This window comes from Nelumbo nucifera, chromosome 7 (assembly GCF_055504915.1).
Source record: "Nelumbo nucifera cultivar China Antique chromosome 7, China Antique-T2T, whole genome shotgun sequence".
Lineage (NCBI taxonomy): Eukaryota > Viridiplantae > Streptophyta > Magnoliopsida > Proteales > Nelumbonaceae > Nelumbo > Nelumbo nucifera.
Window position 1 is genome coordinate 29,468,040 of NC_142655.1, and position 23,559 is coordinate 29,491,598.

Below are 23,559 nucleotides of genomic sequence, written 5' to 3' on the forward strand. Positions count from 1 at the left end.
GCATGGACGGATTTTGTGTTTCCATCTCCTTCCTTAATCCACTAGTGCTTAGATTTCTATGCCCAACGAATCTCTTCTCTAAGTAGAACTTCCAGCTCCTTTTTCAATTTCCATATCAACTCTCTTTCTTGTTCATCAAGGCTCCCGTGATTCTCTTTCTCATCCATTTCTTCATCTGGGAAACATAGGGATGCTTTTACTCCTCTAATTTGCTAAAATGATCCTTGTTTTACTCCTTTATTTTGCACCAAAGCCTTTGTAACTTTTTGTGATATCTAACACCCTTCCACTTTACCTCCCTTAATTCTTCATTCGACCATTTCTTTACTTTGTTCAAGAAATTTGGGTGTGTTACCACGGGTTCTCAACTCTAAAAGGTCTTGGTCCACTCAACAAAGTTTGAGAATCTATTCTTATAGGGCAATAATCAGCAGTGACTCTAGGCAAGCCTCTAGATATCAAATCTTCCCAATGGTTCTCCTAATCAAGGTTAAAGAGGAACCTATCTAATTTTGAGTAAAGAGGGATTTCTTGAAAATTAAACCAAGTCAATCTGGCTTATAGTAGGGGAGACTCCTTTAGCTCACAAAATTCTATGAATTCATTAAAGTTCCTCATGCTAGTTGTAATTGACTGTTGGGGGTTACTTGTTTCATCAGAAAATTTTATTACATTAAAGACCCTGCCTAGACATCAAGGGCCACCCCATAAGTCCTAAATCGAATATAGCTCCCCCACATTTTGTTCCTTTCCCTATAGCTATTTGGTCCATAAATATTAGTTAAAATCCAAGTGAATCTATCCTCCATGCTTCTAAATTTAATTGAGATTGAAAACCTACCAATCAATTCCTCCATAGGCCCCACTGCTTCATTCCTCCATAAAGAAACAATTCCCCCCTGAAGTTCCCCAAGAAGGGGCTGAGGTCCAAATTACTCTTGAACTCCACAAGCTTCTAGTCCACCTTCTATCCAAATCAGCTAATTTTGTCTCTTGTAGCAACACAATGTCCAGTAACTAATGTCAGTACCTAACCTTTAACATCCAAACTCAAATCTGTATTCTTGTGCTTGTCACCATGTGATTTTACCATTATACCAGGCAATGGTCCCTATCTGTTGGCTATGGTAGAAATAGAAACCATTGTTTAGAAAATTGGTCTGGACTGGCTGGTTGAAAGGGTTGAACCGTGACCTGGTCGGTTCAGCCATACCTTTAAAACTGGTATTCATGAAAAACAGGCCAAAACCGGCTGACTGGCCGGTTTAACTGGAAAAGCGGTAAATTGGATCCGGTTTTATGAAACTGCCCCCGTCACAATATGAATAGAAACTTCAAAATGGTAATGACAAAACTTGAACCTAAGACCTCTTATTTATGTGTATTGTCTTGTTGCTATTAGTCCATCTCTTTATTTGGATTTATTTGTGCCCATTTAATGTATATATTGCTTTAATACATACATATTTGAAAGAAAATGTGAGTTAAGATACTTGAACCCTGATCATTTATTTTAATCTATACTAATAAAAGTGTGAATGGGGAGGTATTGGCTTCTGGATTTTTTCTTTACTAAAATACCCCTCTTGAATTTAGTTCATCTCAATTGAAAGGGCATAAAATGTAATTAAAAGAATACCATTAAATACATTCAATTACCTCTCATTAAGTCTCACATTTAAGTCATTAAGTAATCACATTCTCATTGAATCCAACATTTATACTTTTTTGTTTATCATCATTAAATTCCACTAATAAATCCATACACAATAATTATTAGGGAAATTGTCTAAAACTCACCATGAGTTTTCAGCATTTCTCTTAAACTCACAACTTTTCAAAATGTCTAAAACTCACCATGTCACTAACTTGATGTCAAATAGACTAACGGGTGTTGGTATATTACCATTTTAACCTTCATAGAAAAATATAAAATATATACAACATAAATTAACGAGTGTTAATATATTACAATTTTAATATTTAGACATGAAAAAAGGAAAAAGTTCAAAAAATATTTTCAAATATAAAATACATAAAAACATAGAAATCACAAAAAATATAAAAATGTATAGAAATTTCAAACAAAATAAAAAACTATTTTCAAAATATAGAAACTATAGAAATTGAAAAACAAAATCAGAAAATAAAAATTGTAGAAAAAACACCAAAAGTTATAGAAAAAACACAAAAATTACAACTAAATAACAAAAAATACAGGAAAATTTATAGATTGTAGAAAATAGAACATGTAAAAAAACAGAAATTATAAAAAACATTGAAAATTATAACAAAACACTAAAAATGCAGAAAAATAAAAAAACTGAAAACTGAAAAGACCGTTTTTCCTCTAACTCGTCGCCATTCAAGGGTAATTTGGTCATGAAAATTGTTATTTATGCTGACATGGACACTTCTGTTAAGAAGCATTAACGGTGCACTAACGGAAGGTGGGTTTTGGAAAATAAAAACTTACTGACATGGTGAGTTTTAGACATTTTGAAAAGTTGTGGTGAGTTTAAGGGAAATGTTGAAAACTCATGGTGAGTTTTAGACAATTTCCCTAATTATTAATAGAAGGAAATTTTATATTTTTAAAATAAACATAAAAATGAAATCATATTTTTCATCTAGGTGGTGGGTAAGTAGTTCAACCATTTGGGTCAAATGGATAATTTCATGATGTCATAAATAAATAATACAAATTTAGAAATATAAAAAATACTTTTATTTATCATCATTAAATTCCACTAATAAATCCATACAAAATAATATTAATAGAATGAAATTTTATATTTTTAAAGTAAACCTAGAAATGAAATCATATTTTCCATCTAGGTCGTGGGTAAGTAATTCAACCATTTGGGTCAAATGGATAATTTCATGATGTCATAGATAAATAATACAAATTTAGAAATATAAGAAATACGAAAAATATAGAAAAAAATTTGAAAAAAAATGGACACGTTTATATTAAAAAATAACTATGATAAAATAGACATAATTTTATTAATGATGGACATCAAATATATAACTTAAAACCGATGGGAAATTAAACCATCTTCCTATCTAGGGGTGGGTTAGTGGTTCAACCTTTCAGGTCAAATAGTTTATCCCATGATATATAATTAAAAATATATTTTTTAAATAGAATAGTACAAAAAAATATGAAACAATTTTGGGCACATCTATAATATATATATATATAATATAAACAAAAATAAGTATGATAAATAATAATTATTTTTATCAATGATATAAATGAAATGCAAAATTTAAAACCAGTTTGAAAATGAAACCATTTCCATATCTAGATGGCAGGAAGGTCAATGATCTAATATTCCGAGTCAAATGAGTCAATCTATGATGTTATAACTAAGTAACAAATATTAAATATATACATATATACATACATGCATGCATACATACATACATATATATAAACACAAAGAAAAATATAAGCTTTGTATAAAGCATCTTGATACAATTCTATTGTTATATATTCACCATATTAAACAAAAATAAATGTGAAAAATAAGAATTACTTTTATTGGTGATGAAAATGGAATACATGATTTAAAATCAACCAAAAATGCAAAATGGTTTTTCCATCCAAGTGATGGGTTAGTGGTTAAACTATCCATGTCAAATGGATGTTATTATTAAATAATAAAATACATAAAATTCTAGAAAATGTAGAAATTTGTTGATAATTTTGGGTACATTCTATAATGTTATATATTCATCATATAAAAAGTGTGATTAATGAAAATTATTTTCATTATGGTAAAAATGGGATAAAAATTAGGATAAAAAATAAAGAGCATTAATGTCTAACACATGACCCCACTAACCAATATATTTGAATTTGATTCAATCTGAAGATCTGATAAGATCTCATAAATATTGATTCAAATATGAATCCAATCATTAGGTTGGATATCCGAATCTGAGACGACCCGATTTAATTTAAAATCAATAAATTAATAAAAGGAAAAGAAAATATAATAGTTGAAATAAAGAAAAACAAAAATTATAAGTAATTTTTCAACTATTTTCATCATGTAAGAAGTTTACAAAAATGCAATATAAATAACATATTTATAAATAAATAAATAATAAATAACATATATATTATATCTAAATGATATATATATATTTATATATATAATTGATTTGACGACAATATTAAAAACAGTATTCGAACAATATATTGGAATTACATTTCCTCTTGGTAAATAAGTAATTTTTATTATCTCATAAATTAAATAATAAAAAGTAAAAATATATAATTTTTTTATAAGTTTTATAGAAAAATTTGAACATGCATTAATATTATATATTCTTCATATTAAACAAAAATATGTTTGAAAGATAAGAATTATTATTAGTAAAGATAGAAATGGCTAAAATACAAAGAAAATAAAGAATTAGTGTCTTAATCATAGTCCATTTTCCTGGTTAAATTGGTGAATGGTTCAATCAGTATGGTCATTTGGTTGTTGACGATTATCATCATCATCATTTGATATTGCCACGTGCAATGCGCGTACACTTTTACTAGTAACTTTAAAACTGGCCATCTGTCCACCACATAAGTGTGGTGGTATTTGTAAAATATATTATATGTAGTATTTACATGACCTACAAAATATATATGCATATGGCATGTCATCACGGTTCGACCTCCAGTTTCACCGTGGTTGAACCTATGAACCGTGAATGTCTCCCTTTTCCGGTTCTCTGAACATTGATAGAAACAGTGAACTCTTTATTCAGGTCATAACAGAAAAAAGCAATAGAATAGAATATAATACGTACCTTACAAGACCTGTTGATATTCTTTTGTAGACTAGTAAGAAATCAAAAACGGCAACTCCTTGGTGAAAATATTAACTCGCTATTCAAACTTGAACTCCTTTAAACCTCTCTATTAATTTTTTAAGAAACCAGAAATTAAGTCATGATTTTACTATAAATGGTAATTACAGAAACTACTGTAATTAGTGATTTTGGAAATTACTGAAAATATAAGTCTTAAAAATACTTAAAATAGTAATTTCGATTTTACTAAGAATAGTAATTTTCTAGAAGATTGAAACTTAGCTCTGTTCCCAGGACACCAACAAATTAGAAAAAACTCAAAATTACTATAGTAAAAATCTCTCAATATTGAAAATTCCCCCTTGTTCAAGAATATGAAAAATCTTAATTTCTTCCATAGTTTTTGCATCTAGCATGAAAGGTTTAGTTAACATTATTTGCCTTTTTTGCTTCCAGTGTGGATCTTCAGGCATCTGGCCAACCCATGACACCTTTTACTGTGGATATTGATGATGAGCAAACCATTGAGGGGACAGCTGACGTTGAAATCATGGTAGAGGGTGGCCTTGGAGAACAGATTGATTCCGATCTGTGTGATCCAATGAGAGCTGATGATTCTAGTATTCTTAATGGTGATCCTATTCAAAACCCAGATCAAAATGAGGAGGTTTTTCCTTGTAAACCAATTGATTGTCCATCTTCAAATCCTTCAGAAGAGTTGGTTGAGTGTGCTCAGGCCCAACAGATTGATTCTGATCTGTGTGATCCAAAGAGAGATGATGATTCTAGTATTCTTAATGGTGATCCTATTCAAAACCCAGATCAAAATGAGGATGATTTTCCTTGTAAACCAATTGACCGTCCATCTTCAAATCCTTCAGAAGACTTGGTTGAGTGTGCTCAGGCCCCTTTTACCCCTGGATTAATGGAAGAGTCAATTCAAGCAAAGCAACCAGGGGACTCTCTATCTGCTGCAGAGGGCATGGACCACATTGCTCCAGATGTTTCCCGTACTATTTCTTCACCCACTTCAGTTCTAGTTGAACAACCAAAACCTGTTTCTCCTGTGTCAGAATGCTCAGATAGAGTTATAACTGCAGCTGATGGTCAGGAGCAGGCAGAAGCTTTACAAAATGGAGCTATGAATAACAAGGATCCCACAGGAGTTGTAAATGAAGCATGTACCCCTACTTGTGCATTGCCATCTAGTCCAGACCTTTTGTTGGGGTCTGACGGTGGGCATGAGCTTGGTGAAGCTCAAACTAAAAGTTGTACGAGATCACAAGACTCCCAGATTTTGAGCCCAGTTGGTTCTGTTGAAAAGTCCTGTGGTTGTAATCCTGCTCTTCAGGCATGCAGTTCCCAGAAGAACCAATCTGATTCATTCTCTTTGTCAGATGGTAATTTAGCAGATAATGTGCCTGAATCCAGAGAAATGGGGCTTTGTTCGCATGGGTTGTCAGAAAGGGAAGAAGACCTTCAAACTTCTGGAGTTTCAGCTGTACAAGGTATTTTGATTGGTTCTTATTAATATAATGGCATGATAAGTATTAGCTATTTTGTTGTTCTAATATGTTCTCGTTCTTCAGGTGAAGTGTGTCAACGAACAACTCTTGTGGACACAACATTAGAGACTGATGCAAGTTCAGTGCCTCGTCCAGCAGAGGACATTCTGGAAAATCACGTTAAGCTGGATGGGCACTTGGATAATGACATGCCTGCACCTGAAACACTACTTTCAGTTCCCACTGAGGTCACTTCCCTGCCAAACCATTTATTACTGGAGCCAACTCCAGAAAAAGAGACTGTACAAGAGTGTGAGGGTAGTGAGGATGGTGTCAAAATTCTTTCTGGAAAGAAGCGCTGTTCTATGGAAAGTACACCAGCTCTTCAGAGTGGTAAATCAACTAAGCTTTCTGGGGTGCCTCAATCCAAAAGAACTGTTGAGTCTATTCCTGATGATGATGATCTATTGTCGTCCATATTAGGTATTGACTAATTCTTGCTTTTTATGTTATTCAAGTACTCAAGCATGACATTGAATCATGTTACCTTTCCAGCGGCACTAATAATGTATCACTTGATTGCTGTGTGGTTATGACTTGAACTAAAACATTGACCTCAGTTGGACGAAGAACTTCGGCTTTGAAGTTAAGGCCTACTCCTCCTATACATGAAGTAGCGTCTTCAAAACGCCCCCGGTTAGCAACACCCAGGAGCAGTGTTACTAAGAGGAAGGTGCCTTTGGATGATAGCATGGTCTTGCATGGCGAGTATGTTTCCATTATCTCTGTGGTCTGTTGTAGATTATATTGTCTAATGATTGCCTTCTCACATTTTTCCTATTTCTTTTTGGGTAGATCTTCTATTTGGCATTTGTATTATCTTCTACCATTATGTTATCCCAAACTATGTGGCCTGCCTAATTATCAATTTGGAGTGCAGGATCCATAGACAATATTGATACCTTCCATAGCATGGTGATTTTATTTTCTAAATTTGTTTTCAGCCTTACTTAATTGGCTTTTATTTTCTTTACCTTTGATTTTGAAATTTCTTCTTGCCATGGGGTTGTTTTGACCAGAGAAAAACATTTCTAGTTATGGTATTTGGTTGTTAGTTGTCCAGTAGATGGGGTATAATGATGGAATGGTCTCTATTTATTCATAAACACTATATTTATATGGAGTTTCATGCACATGAAAGGCTAATTTCTGTACTACTGTTGTATATATTTGAGAGTTTGATGCTGCAATCTATTCTCTTTTCACATGTGATATTGTGGAAGTTATTTAGAGTAAATTTCAATTATAGTTACTTAATTAGCAGCCAATATACTTGCATTTTGATGCCTTTGTTTTTCTCTTCCCCACATAAGTACAATACGACAACAGTTGACAAATACTGAAGACATACGCCGTGTGCGAAGGAAAGCTCCATGTACTCATTCTGAAATTTGGATGATTCAGAAGAATTTGTTAGAAGTGGAGATTTTCAGTGAACCTATATTTACTGGTGAGTTCTGTCATTTTGTTGCATGGTAGATTACTTCCTATGACTTTTATTTGTATGGCCATGTGCGAAGGAAAGCTCCATGTACCTGACTCTTTGTTTATCATAGTGTTGGATCTATTTAACTATGTTTTCATTACAGGAAGAAAGTTTCATATTTGTTCTAGTGGGGAGACACAATGGTTATTCATTTTTCAAGAAAAAAGGGTATTCATTTTGGGAGATGACCTAGTTCAGAACAAGGTTCAAAAAATCGATATGCCTGTGTATTGGCAGAGGCGTATCGGTATTTAGATACATGCAGATACATACTTTTTTTAGTTTTTTTTCAAAAATTGGTTTTTGGGGAGTTACAAAACAGTTTTTTTATTAAAAGAGTGGGGTCCTGAAACACCTGTAAACAGGCATATCGGGGCCCAAAAGATATGGGGTGTATAGTATTGAAATTTTGAACCTTGGTTTGGAATTCTTTCTGTGGATGAATACTACTATCTGAAAGCTAAATTACTATAGCCGAAGTAGTAGAAAAGAGAAGAATAAGAAGAAGAGATGCTGGAATGTCGAACTGCACTGCTCAGTCGACAGTACTATTATTTATATTATGATGTAGTACAATGATACAGGAAGTTACTAGAATGCCCCTGATTAGTGATGGGACACCCAGACAACTTAAAACATTAAACAGGATTAGGCCCATTAACAAAGGCCCAGTACAGGACAACTTAAACTTAAGTATAGGCTAATAAGAACTCTTATCAGCCGAATACTCATACATACAAAGACTTCAATCCAACACTCCCCCTCAAGCTAAGCATGGATATCAATCATGTTTAGCTTGCCAAGCATGTCCCTAAACTTTGCTGTTGCCAGCCCTTTAGTCAGTACATCTGCAATTTGCATCTCAGATGGAGTATAAGGCACACAGAGTTCACCCGAGACAATTCTTTCTCTAACAAAGTGCCGATCAATTTCAATATGTTTTGTCCTTTCATGCTGCACGGGATTGTTGGCAATGTTGATGGCAACTTTATTGTCACAATACAGCTTGAGAGGACCTTCAGCCTTAATGCCAAGTTCATTAAGCAGAGTTTTGAGCCATAAGAGTTCAGCAACCCCGTGGGCCATAGCTCGATACTTTGCTTGTGCACTTGATCTAGCCACTACATTATGCTTTTTACTGCGCCATGTGACCAGGTCCTCCCACAAATGTATAGTAACCCGAGGTTGACTTCCTGTCTCCAACAGACCCAGCCCAATCTGCATCAGTGTAGGCTTCAATTTCAATTCTATTGTTTTTCCTGAAGAGAATTCCCTTCCCTGGGCAAGTCTTCAAGTACCTGAGAATCCTTTCAACTGTTTTCATACGAGGAATCTTTGGAGAGTGCATAAATTAACTGACAACATGCACAACATAAACAATATTTGGTCGAGTGAGGGATAAGTATATCAGCTTCCCTACCAATTTTTGGTATCTCTCTTTATCACAGTAGTCCTCCCCTACTGATTCCTGCAGGCCATGATTCTGTTCCATTGGAGTATCTGCTGGCCTGCACCCCATCATGCCTGTTTCCTCTAGGAGGTCAAGAACATACTTCCGCTGACATATGTAGATTCCCTCTCTTGACCTGACAACTTCAATCCCAAGAAAATATCTCAAATGACCCAAGTCTTTGATCTCAAATTCAGAAGCTAGAAACTCCTTCAGTCTTTTTATCTCTTCCAAGTCATTCCCGGTAATTACCATATCATCCACATAAACAATGAGTGCAGTAAGTTTGCTATCCTGTCTCCTTATGAACAAGGTATGGTCTGCACCACTCTGAGTGTACCCCACTTTCTTCATGGCCCCACAGAGCCTCTCAAACAATGCACGGGGAGATTGCTTCAACCCATATAATGCTTTCCTCAGTTTGCACACCTTTCTACTAAAGTCATAGCCTGGTGGAGGTTCCATAAATACCTCTTCATGAAGGTCACCATTTAAGAAGGCATTCTTCACATCCAGCTGATGAAGTTCCCATGAAAAATTTGCTGCTAGTGATAATAGAACCCGAATTGTGTTGAGCTTTGCTACTGGGGCAAAGGTTTTTTTGTAGTCAATCCCTTCTTTTTGAGTAAACCCCTTTGCCACAAGTCTGGCCTTGTACCTTTCAATGGACCCATCCTCCCTGTGCTTTACGGTAAATACCCACTTGCACCCAACAGTGGTCTTCCCCTCTGGCAGATCCACTAATTCCCAAGTTCTTGCTTTCATTAGGGCTTTCATCTCTTCATTCATAGCTTCTTTCCACCTTGGATCAGACACAGCCTCTGAGTACCTAGAAGGAACACACATAGAGGAAAGAACAGACACAAAGGAGTGATAGGTCGGATATAAATGTGAGTAAGAAACAAAATCAGCAATGGGGTGCCGGGTGGTGCAAGAGCGGATAGGCTTACGGAGAGCAATAGGAAGATCCAAATCAGAAGTATGAGAGTTGAAATTACCTTGGATTGTAGAGACAGATTGATCCGAGTCCAATTGGTTGCTGTCATGAGGTTGAGGGCCCCTTTTTCTTCTGTTGTATGTAAGTATCTCTTTTTGTTGCCCACTAGAGCCTTCAGGAACATCTGCAGCATCAGGAGAAGTAACCAGCACAGTGGGAGCCTCACTGGGTTGACCCGGAATGTCACAACAAGGAGTAGGAGGAGAGGATGGAAGACCCGAGGCAGATAGGGGAACAAAAAAGGAGGGAGAATGAGAATCCTCTTCCATCCCACTAGTCTCCCCCTTAAGAGGATTCTGAGAAGACTGAAAATAGGGTTGAGACTCAAAGAAGACCACATCTCTGGTGACATACTTTCTCTTGGAGACAGGGTCATAACACTTGTAACCCTTTTGTGTAGGAGAGTACCCCAAGAATATTCCCTTTGTAGCCTTGTGATCTAGCTTGGTCTTCTTTGGATCCTTCACATGTATGAAACATATACAACCAAAGACCCGAGGAGGAAGGGGAAAGTCTGGAAGAGTGAGGCACAAAACAGAGAAAGGGGTTTTCATACCCAACACCTTAGATGGCATCCAGTTTATCAGATATGATGCAGAAAGTACAACTTGAGACCAGTATTGCTTGGGGACTTTGTGCTGGAATAGTAAGGCTCGAGCTGTCTCCAATAGATGTCTACTCTTGCGCTCAGCTACCCCATTCTGCTGAGGAGTATAAGCACAGGATGACTGATGTAGTATGTCAGCATCTTCCATGAATAAGTTCAAGGATTTTTCAAAGTATTCAGCAGCATTGTCTGACCTGAATTGCTTAATCTTCTTATTAAACTGTGTTTCAATCATCTTGCAAAATGCCATGGTTATCCGTGGTACTTCATCCCGTCCTTTTAACAGGTAGATCCATGTACAACGAGAGTAGTGGTCAATAAAACTGATAAAGTACCGGAAGCCATCAAAGGAAACAATGGGTGAAGGGCCCCAGACATCAGAATGAACCAAATCAAAAGGAGTACAAATTTCATTGCTGGAAATTGGATACACAGTTCTACATTGTTTTGACATTTGACATACTTCATAGGTTAGACTCTGACTTGGAATGCCCTTAAACAATTCGGGAAACAACATTTCTAATGAGGAGAAAGACACATGACCTAGCCTAGCATGCCAAAGATGCAGCTTAGCTATTGACTCCACACTTTCCGGATTACTAACTGCAGATGCTTGTAAGGCTGAGCCGATGTCTGCATCAAGGTAGTAGAGGCCTCCATACTCATGACTGCACCCAATCGTTCTCCTTGTCAATCTGTCTTGGAAGACACAATGAGTAGGAAAAAAGGTTATACTACAGTTCAAATTTTTGGTAAGTTTTGAAACAGACAAAAGATTTGAGGTAAGACTGGGAACATGTAAAACTGATTTAAGAGAGAGGTCCTTGCTTAGGTCAACAATTCCCTTTCCAGAGATAGTGGAGAAGGACCTGTCAGCAACTCTCATCTTATTCTGACCAGACAACAAATGATATGAAGAGAATAGGGAAGACATATGTGTCATATGGTCAGTAGCACCGGAATCAATAACCCAAGAAGTAGAGTCAATAGAGCCAGTGGCACTGAAGGCAGAGGCTGTACCTAATCTAGCAAGAGATGTAGAAGCAAAGGAATTATTTCTTAGACGGGCTAATGCCCTGCTAAGGACCTCAACCTCACTAGCAGTGAAGCCCAAAGTACTAGTTCCAGAGGAATCAACAACCTGTCCCATAGGAGAAGAAGACACTGTTGGTGTATTTTGTGAGTTGTCATCATTGTTGCTGGTGACAAAATTCCCACTTGCCGCAGACCTGTTATCTCTAGAAGAAACATCTCTGGGTATGGAAGACATCTTGACTGCAGCCACTGTGTAGGTGACACTGATTAAGAATAGTCGAAGCAGTTCTGAAGCTTCTGAACCAGTTCTGGAGCAGATCTGATTAGCTGAAATGATCACAGCAGGTTCTGACAGCACTCAACACAGTTTCAGACTTGCCGAGACTGTCACAGTTCTGAAACAGTTTAGTTACAACAGCCAGCAAGGAGTTCTGGGCTGGTAACCGACCTGAAGCTAAGGGTTCTCAACTATTGTGCTATGCAGACTCCACTTGAACTTTGAGTACTGCAACTGTAAGGAGAGTGCCCTTCCTTGCGGCCAATACTAGGACTGCTGACATCAGTCCTCAACTAGGGTTCACAGTGCTGAACAATCTGGAGCTGGCAGCTCCCTAGGTAATCTCACAGCAGTGGTGAGGGGTTTCAGACTGATAACCACCCTGAACTTGGAGCTGTTTGCCACATTTCTATGCTGGTAGAAGTGTTGACAGTGCTGGTAGAACACTAGATAGACTTCACTTGGGCTGAACCAAAAACTGCAACAGTTCGGGTACAGTAGCGAGTGAACAGTTCGAGGCTGCAACAGTAGCAAGTGAACAGTGGCTCTGTAGAAGAAGCTAAGTCTGTGCGAGTCTTGCTGGAGCACCGAAGCTGCAACTGTAGAAGTAGCTAAGCCCCTTTCGGCTAGTGCTAGGACTGCTGAAATCAGTCCTCAACTAGGTCTGTCCTACACAGACCTCTCTTAGTAGCCAAATAGCTACTATTTGCTGGAAATAACCTAGTAGGACATCTACTTCTGGGTCTTACTTCCCTTGAGTCTTACAACCAAGAGAAACCCTAGGTTCGAACTTGCTTTACTCTCTTACACCCCTAGGTCTTCACTGCAGGAACCCAGAAAAGGAAGAGAGAAGATGAAAAGACAGCAAGAGAAAAGAGTGTGTGCTGGATGAAACCAGGAAGAAGCTAATGCTCTGATACCATGAAAGCTAAATTACTGTAGCCGAATTAGCAAAAAAGAGAAGAAGAAGAAGAAGAGATGCTGGAATGTCGAACTGCACTGCTCAGTCGACAGTACTATTATTTATATTATGATGTAGTACAATGATACAGGAAGTTACTAGAATGCCCCTGATTAGTGATGGGACACCCAGACAACTTAAAACATTAAACAGGATTAGGCCCATTAACAAAGGCCCAGTACAGGACAACTTAAACTTAAGTATAGGCTAATAAGAACTCTTATCAGCCGAATACTCATACATACAAAGACTTCAATCCAACACTATCAAGAAAATTGCCTTTAGACTGTTTACTTTTTGACTTTCAAAAAACATTATCATAATTCATAGATCAGGTAGTTTCCAGATCCTTCAGATGCACTTTGTCCAGTATAGTATCTTCCTGGCATGATCATTCAAATTGTGTCTCAGGAACTGCCTCTATATACACCATTTCTTATTTGAGGAGTTGTTGTACAGTCAGTGGAAACCTTTATTTTTTTTCTCAAAATGGAGATATTACATTGAGTTTTCTGGATTTCAGTTTGGTTTTTACATGCTATCACCTTTATGGACCTCCACTCTTTGATATTCCTTTTCAAAATAATTTTTGGGGGGGTTCAATTCTTTTTTAAGTGAATGCTTCTATACAAAATTTGAAGTGCTTCCTTATATGTAGCAGAGCTTTAAGATCTGAAATGGAAGTGAGTTAATTTTGTTTTTTTCTTCTCAGGTATTGCAATAGAATTAATTGGTTTGCACAACCAAACATATGATCTGACTGAATTTGCGGTTTCTCAAAATGATGCAAAACACATTGGTTTAGAAGCAGTGAAGGATACAGAGCTTTCTACAAGTGCAGACCCTACAAATGAAACTAGCATGGAAGGTTTATCTGAACCAGTAGTAGCTGTGAATGATGGGGAAGAAAATCCTCATGAGGTGTTTGTACCGACAGAAAACCAGCATTTTCAAGAGCATGCCACTAATTCTGTTGGATATAATGCTCAAGACCAAGGATTAGGTCCTACTAACCTGACTCAAGTTGACCCATCAAAATATGAGCAGTTGGGGGAAATGACTGCAATGGAAACAGACAGATTGGATGGCAAAACTGCTGAGTCAGTGGCTCATAATCCTACAAATGGGGTTGAACTTCCTTTACCAACTAGTCCTTTTGCTGGAGATAATTGTAATGCATTATCCGATCTGATAATTGAGTCATCCTCACAGCATAAGTTGGATGATCATTCTGCTGAAAAAGATGCTTCTGTCATGGATAGAACTGATGGCGGGAGAGTTGATGTCACTGAGGCAAGTTCAGTTCTATCTGAAGGTGTTTCAAGAGCAGGGGATGTGTCTTCTCTGGAGGAAGGTGAAGGTGGCAAGTCTGTTGATATGGTGTTACCGAACTTCTCTCAAGAATGCAACCTTGATATAGGGGAGAATTCCTCAATTGCTGTTGGCTCACTGGAAGCCAGATATCATCTTGCGGATTCATCCACTCGCATTGAAAATGGAAGCCCTTCATCTCCAGGTGTTTTTATAGAGAATGGCGAGCAGACTGATTCAATTGTTATTACTGGTGATGGAACCAAGGGGGGAATGGAAGCAAATGAGTCTGGGGATCTGCAAGAGAATGAACTCGTGGTGGGGAAGACAGAGAGAAATGATGGTATCCCCTCTCTCATGCCCATTTCTGTTGAAGAACCTCAAAATGAACTCAATATGGAAATGCAAGATCATACCTTTGATGGAGTAGAAAATTTAGGCAGTCAGGAAGCAAATCTGAAGAGCACTACAGATGCTGAAATCACAGCCCTTGACAATGGGGCTGTCAGAGATTCTATTGTAAGTCTTGGCTTCCTCTATGTTCTGAACTTTATGATGCTATAAATTTCCTTGGTCCAATAGTTGTCTTATATTTTTTTCTTTTGTTTTTCTCAGTTAAGGTTTGACTTGTTTATTTTTGCATAAATGCTTGCATTCAAAATAGATTTTCGTCTCAAATACAGCCTCTTGCATACATAGCTTTGCATTTATGCATATCCACAACACATCATACGCAACTAGCAAGTAGCATGTGTTAAGATGCATATTGATAAAATGAAAAAGAGCCAATATATATATATATATATATTTTTTTTTTTTTTTCTTTTTTGATTTATTATGTTGCTTTGCTTGATGTTTTGAAAAATATCAGAAGAAGGTATTAACATTGTATTGATTGAATCTGGAAAATATGTGAGTATTTACAAATTAAGAATTCCTAATTCAATTGAAACTCTATCCTAACCCCTACTCTCTCTTATCCTTATCTTATCATAACATGATAATCATATCCCAATTTTATCTCACATAATATGCCCTGATATGCCCCCTCAAACACATGGGGATCAAAGATCTTCATGTGCTTGACAAAACTGCTACAAACTTCTTCAGGTTGTGTCTTAAATCCAATCCAACTATGGTGATAATATTGCTAGTAGTCCTGCTGTGAAGATGATGGGGCAAGTAATAAATGATTGATCATGATGATGACATGGCATAATGAGGAAAACCTGCTACTTTGATGGAGAGGGAACCAGAATTGGTTTGTTGAACCGAAGTGGGCCATCATGGGCCAAACTGAAAAATGGGCCAAAGTTGACCAGCAAAAGACCTGAACTGAGTTGGCAATTTTCTTTGAACAGACAAGCAGATACAACCTGTCTTCTTCATTTTCAAGCGACCATGGATACAGGACCATTACAGGCTTTACAGGTGAAGAATAGGACACAAAATAACAACAACTTCTAATGGGATTCTCAAGCATTGTGGAAGCAAGTTATGCAAACAAACAGGGTATCATCCTGTAGCTAAATCATATGGCAATGAACACGGAATCAATGGTGGCAATGCATCAGGAAGTAGGTGCATTGTTGAGGACTGATCTTAACCAATATCAACTGGCCAATTTGAATAAACTCCAATGGATGCAATACAGTGTAACACACTAACACTTGGCATAGTAGGATTGACTTGAGGATGGCTTTTCTTGTTCTTTGAAACTTGACAATAGAGACGGGGTTGTTGCAACATAGGAATGGCGATAGACATCCCCAGGTAAGGTCTGCAATAGTGGCCGCCAAATTGGGTAAAAAGTATCAGTGCACAAAAATCCCTAGCAGTTCATATGGTTCGGAGGTTGGATTTTTTGTGGTGACGCTAAAGACTAACAAGAAACTCCGCTATGCTTTTCAGAATGTACAAGCACTTAAGCTGTGAAACCTCTGCATCAAGATGCCATTGTGTCAACTCCATTGTCATTACTATCGGTATTAGTGTCACCCGAACATGTTGGCTAATGGGTATTGGGTAGCAATGGCAATTGGGTGGGTTGGTTGGGTTTGGTTTGGGTTGAGCTTCAACCCAACCCATCTAACCCGCCAACCCATTAATGACCCAGTTATATAAAATTAAATGGGTTGGGTTCAACCCAAACCCGCTTTAACCCAATCCAACCCGCCCAAACCCATTAATTGTATATTTATGTACTTAAAACAAAAAAAACCAACTCCCTCTTGACAAGTAAGTTGGTCGTAGCTTAGTGGTAATAGTAGTTGCTATTTACGTAAGTGGCGAAGGTTCAAATCACATTATACGAATGCTATTTTTACACAAGCGGCGAAGCCATTTGACTATGTTCAGGTTTCGTGTTTGACTGAACCACTTAGTTCAAACCAGTCAGATCAACTTGAACTATCTAATTTGATTGTCTTCGAGCTAATCACATTAAGAGTGGTTGAACCGTTTAGATCCAGATCTATCCGGTCAAACCAGACCGGACCGGTTCAGTCAAAAGGCGGATTGACTTAGACCGGCCCATATCAGGTTTGTGCACAGTTTTGGGACCGAACCGACTGGCCCGAAGCGGGTTAGGAGAAGTAAATCAGACCAGTTCGGATTTGGGTCAAGTTGGACTGGATCATCCAAACTCGATAAGGCAATCGTGGCGGAGTTCGGGTCGGATTAGGTTTGGGCCGAACCATCCTGTTTGGCCTTGTTTTGGATTCGGGTTGACCCGGATCAGCATGCACTGGGTCGTGTCGGGTTCGGGCTGGGCTGACTGACCCAAACGAACTGAACCGAGGTGGTCGGGTCTGTTCATATTTAGACCAAGTTGAGTTGGTTTAGACTCGGGTCAGGTTGATTTGGATTTATGTCGATTTGGGTGAAGTGTGTTGATTTAAGACAAAACTAATTTTAGTCAATAATTAATAGAAAATTAATGCATTATTTATAAATTATTTTATTCAAATGAAGAAAATAAAAAAAAAGGCTAAAAATTAATACTTATATCTTTAGTGGTTAACCCAATGGTTATCCACAACCCAACCCAACCAAATGGGCGGGTTGGGTGGGTTCAGCGGATTGGGTAAAAAATTGCCACCCCTAGTATTGGGGCTCTGCTCGATTAATGATCTCATGCTGGCAGAGAGAATAGAACAAGGTGGAGGCTGACAAGAAAATGAAATCTAGGACGGATGAGTATGGAGTGTGTGTTGATGAGAATAAATATGATCGAGGATCTCTATTGTTGACGAACGGTGAACACAACCAGAGGGAATCAGAAACGGTGCTGATCAACGACAATAGGGTGAAGCATCTAGGGTTCTATCTCTTGGACAATGCATCAGTGGGACTTATGAATTTGATAATGGTTTCTACATATGGTCTTTAGGCGTTGGACAATGTGGCGGTACTTAATAGGGGATTATATGGGGGGGAGAGGGAGGGAGTTTGGGTTTATTGAACTAAATAGGTGATTATATGGGAAGCACAATGAGAGGGCTCTAGGTTCAGGCCTTGGGCTCTGATACCCTCTTATCTGAAAGACCGTTCAACCTAAAAGCTTAAGTTGTTAGGTGAGGTCCCTGAAATAGGTTTTTATTTCTCTAACATGCCCCCTCACGTGAAATCCCATCGGGCTTGAAGTGTGACAAGCACCATCCATACCTGATGCTGAAATTTAATTTGTTATAATGGAGGATACAAGGATAAAACTCTAGACCACTTGGTCAAACAGGTACCTATACCATCTAATACCAGCTGAAGGAACCATTCAACCTAAAATCGTATGCTGTTAGGTGAGGTCCCTGAATAGGCTTTTTTATTCTCTAACAGGTTTGACAAGTTTTTCTGTGCATATGAGCCGGTTGTCTAAGAGAAAGTGAATTGGGGCGTCATTTGATTATAATAAAAGGTAATGCAGTACTAAACAATATTAGGTGTTGCCTTGAGTTTACATTGGATATTATTTAATATAATTAGTTTTGTCCAATGGACATTATTTCATGTTGGTAAAATGAGAAAAAAAGGTGTTGCTTACGCTTGCTGTCAGATAATCTTTGTAGTTCATCTGGACCAAGAACATCTGGATATTACTAGAAGCAGTGGTTGTTTGGCCATCTTAAAAGTTAAAATGTTTTCTTAAGTGATGATCAAGTGTGAACATTGCCCCTTCTTTTTTAGTGCTCATTGGCTCATAATTCATATGCCATTTTTGATTGAGTGATAAACATGAGGGGTTATTTTGGGTTTCTAATTGAGTCTGTTCTCTTTTCGTAGTTCTTTAGAAGATTTGCATGTACATTTTTTATCACATGCGAGAACTGCTTCCCATATATGTCTGTGCACCTCTTAAAATATTTAAGTACAAAGCCACATATAAAGTTGAACCTTCTAAATTTGGGATTCGATTTCAAGGTTTTAAGAGGATCCTGTATCTTCACCCATTTTTCCATGTCGACGATGGTAAAGTGGGGTGGATTAAAGATCCAGGTGTCACAGATTTTATGTGATAAAAGAACATATATTTTCTCTGTACCTGATATCTGCATAAGAGAGGGCCTTCACAAATAATCATCATGATCAGATATTGTTTATCTTTTGATTGTGGATTTTGTGAAGGGATTTAATATAAACTTTCCTCATTGATCCCTCCAAGCCAGATAAGAGAGTTTGGACTCCTAGACCCAATGGAACCTTCTCTTGTGCTTCTTTCTTCAAGTCCATCTCTCAACTTTCTACTCACCAACCCTTTTCGTCAAAAGAAATTTGGTGTAGGCCAATCCCCCCAAAAATTATGGCTTTTTGTTGGGAAGTATTCCATGGGAAAGTAAACACTTTAGACAATCTACAAAAGAGAAGACCTTTTCTCTGTATTTCTCCTAATTGGTGTATCCTCTGTAGAGATCACGGTGAGGATTGTTACCATCTACTAGTATCTTGTCCCTTTTCTGTAGACCTTTGGGCTTGGCTACTTTCGTTGTTTGGGGGTAGTTGGAGTCTACCAGCAGAAGTTCACATGCTCTTCAACCATTCTACCTTTTATTGGCCTACAAAAATAGGGAGAATTATGTGGAGATGTGCTCGTGCTGCTTTGACTTGGACTCTTTGGGAAGAAAGGATTCTCAGGATTTTTCAAGACAAGGAAAGGAACAGCCAAGATTTGAAAGGCTGTGTGTTAAACAGGGCAATACATTGGCTGAAGACCTTGGAAATCTTCCATCAATTCTCCTTTAATGACCTTTGGAGAAATTGGTCAGCAGTAGAAAGGTGCTCATCTTTAAAGGATAAATCAATTACAAGCTGGTCTCCTCCACCCGAAGGCTCAATAAAGTTGAACTTTGATGGAAGCAGCATGGGTAATCTAGGATTATCCGGAGTGGGGGGGGGGTGCTTTGAGAAATGAGAATGGAGAGATTTCGTTGCTCTACTCAGGTCCCTTGGGAATTGGGAACTCCATCAGGGCAGAACTTTTAGCTGTTGTACAAGGGGTGCAATTTGCAAACCAGCTGGGGGTACAACACCTAATAATCGAGGGGAATTCCAAAGTGGTGGTGGGTTGGTTGAAAAATTCTGAAGAGGCTATGTGGCGATACAAGAATGAAATGAAGAAATTTAGTTGGTTGACAAGGAATATGTTGGTCACTGTACAGTGGGTGGGGAGATCAGCAAATACTTTGTCAGATGTGTTAGCTAAGCAAGGGGTAAATAGGGAAGAATTATTTTGGGCTCAGTTGTGATTCTTGTTTTTCTTTCCTAGTTTACTTGTAAGATTCAAGGAGGGGCTGCAGCTCGTGCCTCTTGTTGGGATGATGTATGAACTCACTCTAAATTTGCTTCTGAATCAATAAACTTATTATTATTCATCAAAAAAAACTTTCCTCGTTGATCCCAATTTATGAGGTAGAAAACACAGTTTCAGTCATGTTTCAAGTTGACTTTGTCCAAGTTAATCTCCATCATGGACCTTGTATGATCTGTCTTGATCCTTTAAATAAGAGATGCATATAGCAAGTTCTGAGGCCCTCACTAGCCCATTGATCTCGCAGCCTAGTTCTGAGCTTTTTCTAAATAACAATTGGAAAGAGAAGAGACAAATGGAAGAGGGTGACTATACATACTTTTTTCCCTGGCAGGTCACAACCCAATACCATTACAATTAGCAACGTTTTGCTTCCGACTATATGGGCTTGGTTTCAGGAATCCTGGTTTGCTTCCATTCTATTTAGTGGTCTATCTGTTGTTAAATTATGAGTGCTTAAATCTTTTCTTACTACTTAAACCCATGTCCTTTTTGGTCTGCCTCTAGCTCTTCTAGTCCTTCAACTTGCAAAAGCTATTTTCTTCTTACGGGTTCTGTATGTCTTCTATGCATATGATCAAATCATCTTAGTAGTTAACTTTCTCTCATTTTATCACCTATTGGAGATACTCCTAGGTTCCTTCGACTTTATTTCTAACCCTATCTTTTCCATTTTTTGCACTCATCCATCTCAGTATACACATTTTTTCACACAGTTTTTTGGATATGTTGTGTCTTGATGACCCAAAACTCTGGTCCATATAGCATTGCTAGCCTTGCAACTGTTTTAATAAACTTTCCTTTTAACCTAAGTTGTATGTGTATCACGTAAGACTCTGGATGCAGCACTCCAATTTACTCTTCATGCTCTAATTCTATGCGTGACATCCTCCTCAATCTCTCCCTTGTTATGAATTACCAAAGCAAGGTAATAGAAAAGATTACATTGATTTACCTTTCCAATCCTAAACAAGGAAGAGAGAAATAAAAATCAAGGCTAGCCTACCCACCAGTTACGCTACATACTCCAAAGTGGATCGTTCCTATCGGTCCCAATTTTGGATGGACTATCAGCAAATCAATATTCAGATCTGGATGTCCACATTATTGAGCAGCTCAAGTCAGACATTAGATGCTGAATATTTCTGAGCTTATATCTGAATCTCCAAATCCCTTTCTTATTGCCTTTCAGCCAATCTATTACCACCTTAGAATCATCTTCTACTAATGTATTCCTGTAATGAGCTGATGTAGCCAGTATTAACCCAGTTAGGATCACCATGATCTCTGCTGTGGTGGAGTCTCCAACTCCTAAAGGTCCTGACTAAATTGCAAGAATGGGTCCTACCTCGTCTCTGAATAGTGAATACTCCCCCAATACTTGAGTGACCCAGGTTGCCTCTACTACATCTATTCAAATTCAATTTAGTCAAGTTCCTTTGCAGAGGATTCCAACCACAACTCTGAGCTGTCTTTGAGGTTGAAGAAGAGGCTATAGATTGCTGCCAATTGCTGATGGTAATATCTGGAAAGTAGTCTTTGAAATTTTCTAAAGTTTTGACCCAATGGAGCACCTTCATCTCTGAATAGTGTTATGCATCTTCATTCTTCCTCACACAAGACATCTTTTTTCATAAAAAAAAAGAAACAAAAAAAAAGAGAGATCCTCTTTCCTCTTCTTACTCCTCATCCCCATCCTCTTAAGGAGCCTTAAGGCCTCCTTGGGCTGAAAATTTCTGCTAGCTCCCTAGGGGGACTCCTGCAGATTTGTATTCCTATTTTTATTAAATTTACATAGCACATATTCTATTTTGGTCCCCCCTCATTTTGTAAAGCCTCTTATTTGTAAGGTATTTGATTATGAACTTAATTTTTTCATTTAACTTTTTGCTAGTTTCATCAATTAATACAATATCATCCGCAAACAACAAATGCCATGGGTCCTCACACACACACACAGACACAGACACATACATATAAAGGCATCTCTGCTGGTGGTGGAAAGACCTGAATACCTAATGCATTGGCTAAAGAGGCATGCTATTGTCATTTGAAATGTTGTTATTTGGCGTTCCTCTTTATACTTCAATTTTCCTTCCTATATCTTTTCTTTATGAAGCAGATTTGGTAAATGATATTAGTTTTTTCTTTTCCTTCTGGTTTGCAGGATTGTGAGCACACAATAGATGGGAATGACACAGGTTTGTTTTTCTCCTCTTCCATTTTGTTTAAAGTCATACGTCTGATTTTATTGATGTGTTTTATTTTGTATGACTGATCAAGTAATTTCTTTATTATTATTTTCATGCACTTAGATTGTGTTCGGTAAGGGTGTAAAAAGCAGATGTATTGATGTTAATGCAAATTTGGTCAAAAAGTATAAATGCAAAATTGGTTCAGTTTTGCATTGATTGATTTTGTATTGTGTTTGGTTGTGATGGGTACAGATATGTATTTCAAGACCAGAATCTACCTATTTTACATTTACCAACCTTGGGTGCAGAGTATGTTTCCATTTTCTGGAAGCAAACTTTGCTCCTCTTTTGAATGCAAAAACATCAGAAAAAGAAACAAAATTACTTTCATTTTCAGTACAAAACCGAACCAGAGTACAAAATTACCTTAGTTCTCCATTTGCACTCTTTTTGAATTTTTTCTCATCTCTCTCTCTCTCTCTTTCTCTCTTTCTATCAGTTCTGCATTTGCACGCTTACTGAATGCAGTCTTGGATTTTTTTAAAGTTTGACCCTATTGGTTAAAATTTTTCTGTTCTTTTCAACATTACAATACAAGGGGCTCTCTGATAACAGCTGAAATGGCTGAACTGGATGACTTATTTCTTTTAGTGGATATAATTACTAAATAATAAAGTATTCATCTTCATGGATATTGTTATCAACCCAACATCAGCTTCAGCCATTAAGGAGCTTGTAGCCTCCTGAATATCTTATTCACTGGAATACAAAGTAATAAGTCATTCAGTTCAGCCACTTGTTAAAGAGCTCCTAATTTATTATATAGGGGCTTATTGTTTGGTAAAAAGTTCAGGCCTATGTATTGGAGTTTTTCCTCCTCTTTTTTAACTATTTATCACCAAATCTGCTTGGAATCATTATGAAGTTTTTGGTTCTTAACTTTTTACCAGATGGTTAAAGTATTTTGTGTGGTGATGCTTGTTAGGAACCGAGGATTTCCCATTAGCTTAGCAGTCATATATTAATATGTAACCCCTTGTCCATGAAATTT

General features: G+C 37.4%; 1 protein-coding gene across 2 annotated transcripts in view; it reads left to right on the plus strand.

Annotated features, from left to right (window-relative positions):
• Positions 1-23,559, plus strand: part of LOC104593334 (sister chromatid cohesion 1 protein 4-like) — a 69,200-nt gene that overhangs the window by 38,917 nt on the left and 6,724 nt on the right. For both annotated transcript variants that reach the window (XM_010253090.3, XM_088891334.1), the window contains 6 exons: positions 5,281-6,332; positions 6,414-6,812; positions 6,950-7,097; positions 7,703-7,839; positions 13,915-15,032; positions 22,481-22,514. In XM_010253090.3, the coding sequence (XP_010251392.1) occupies positions 5,281-6,332; positions 6,414-6,812; positions 6,950-7,097; positions 7,703-7,839; positions 13,915-15,032; positions 22,481-22,514 (2,888 nt within the window). The remainder of the gene's footprint in view (positions 1-5,280; positions 6,333-6,413; positions 6,813-6,949; positions 7,098-7,702; positions 7,840-13,914; positions 15,033-22,480; positions 22,515-23,559) is intronic.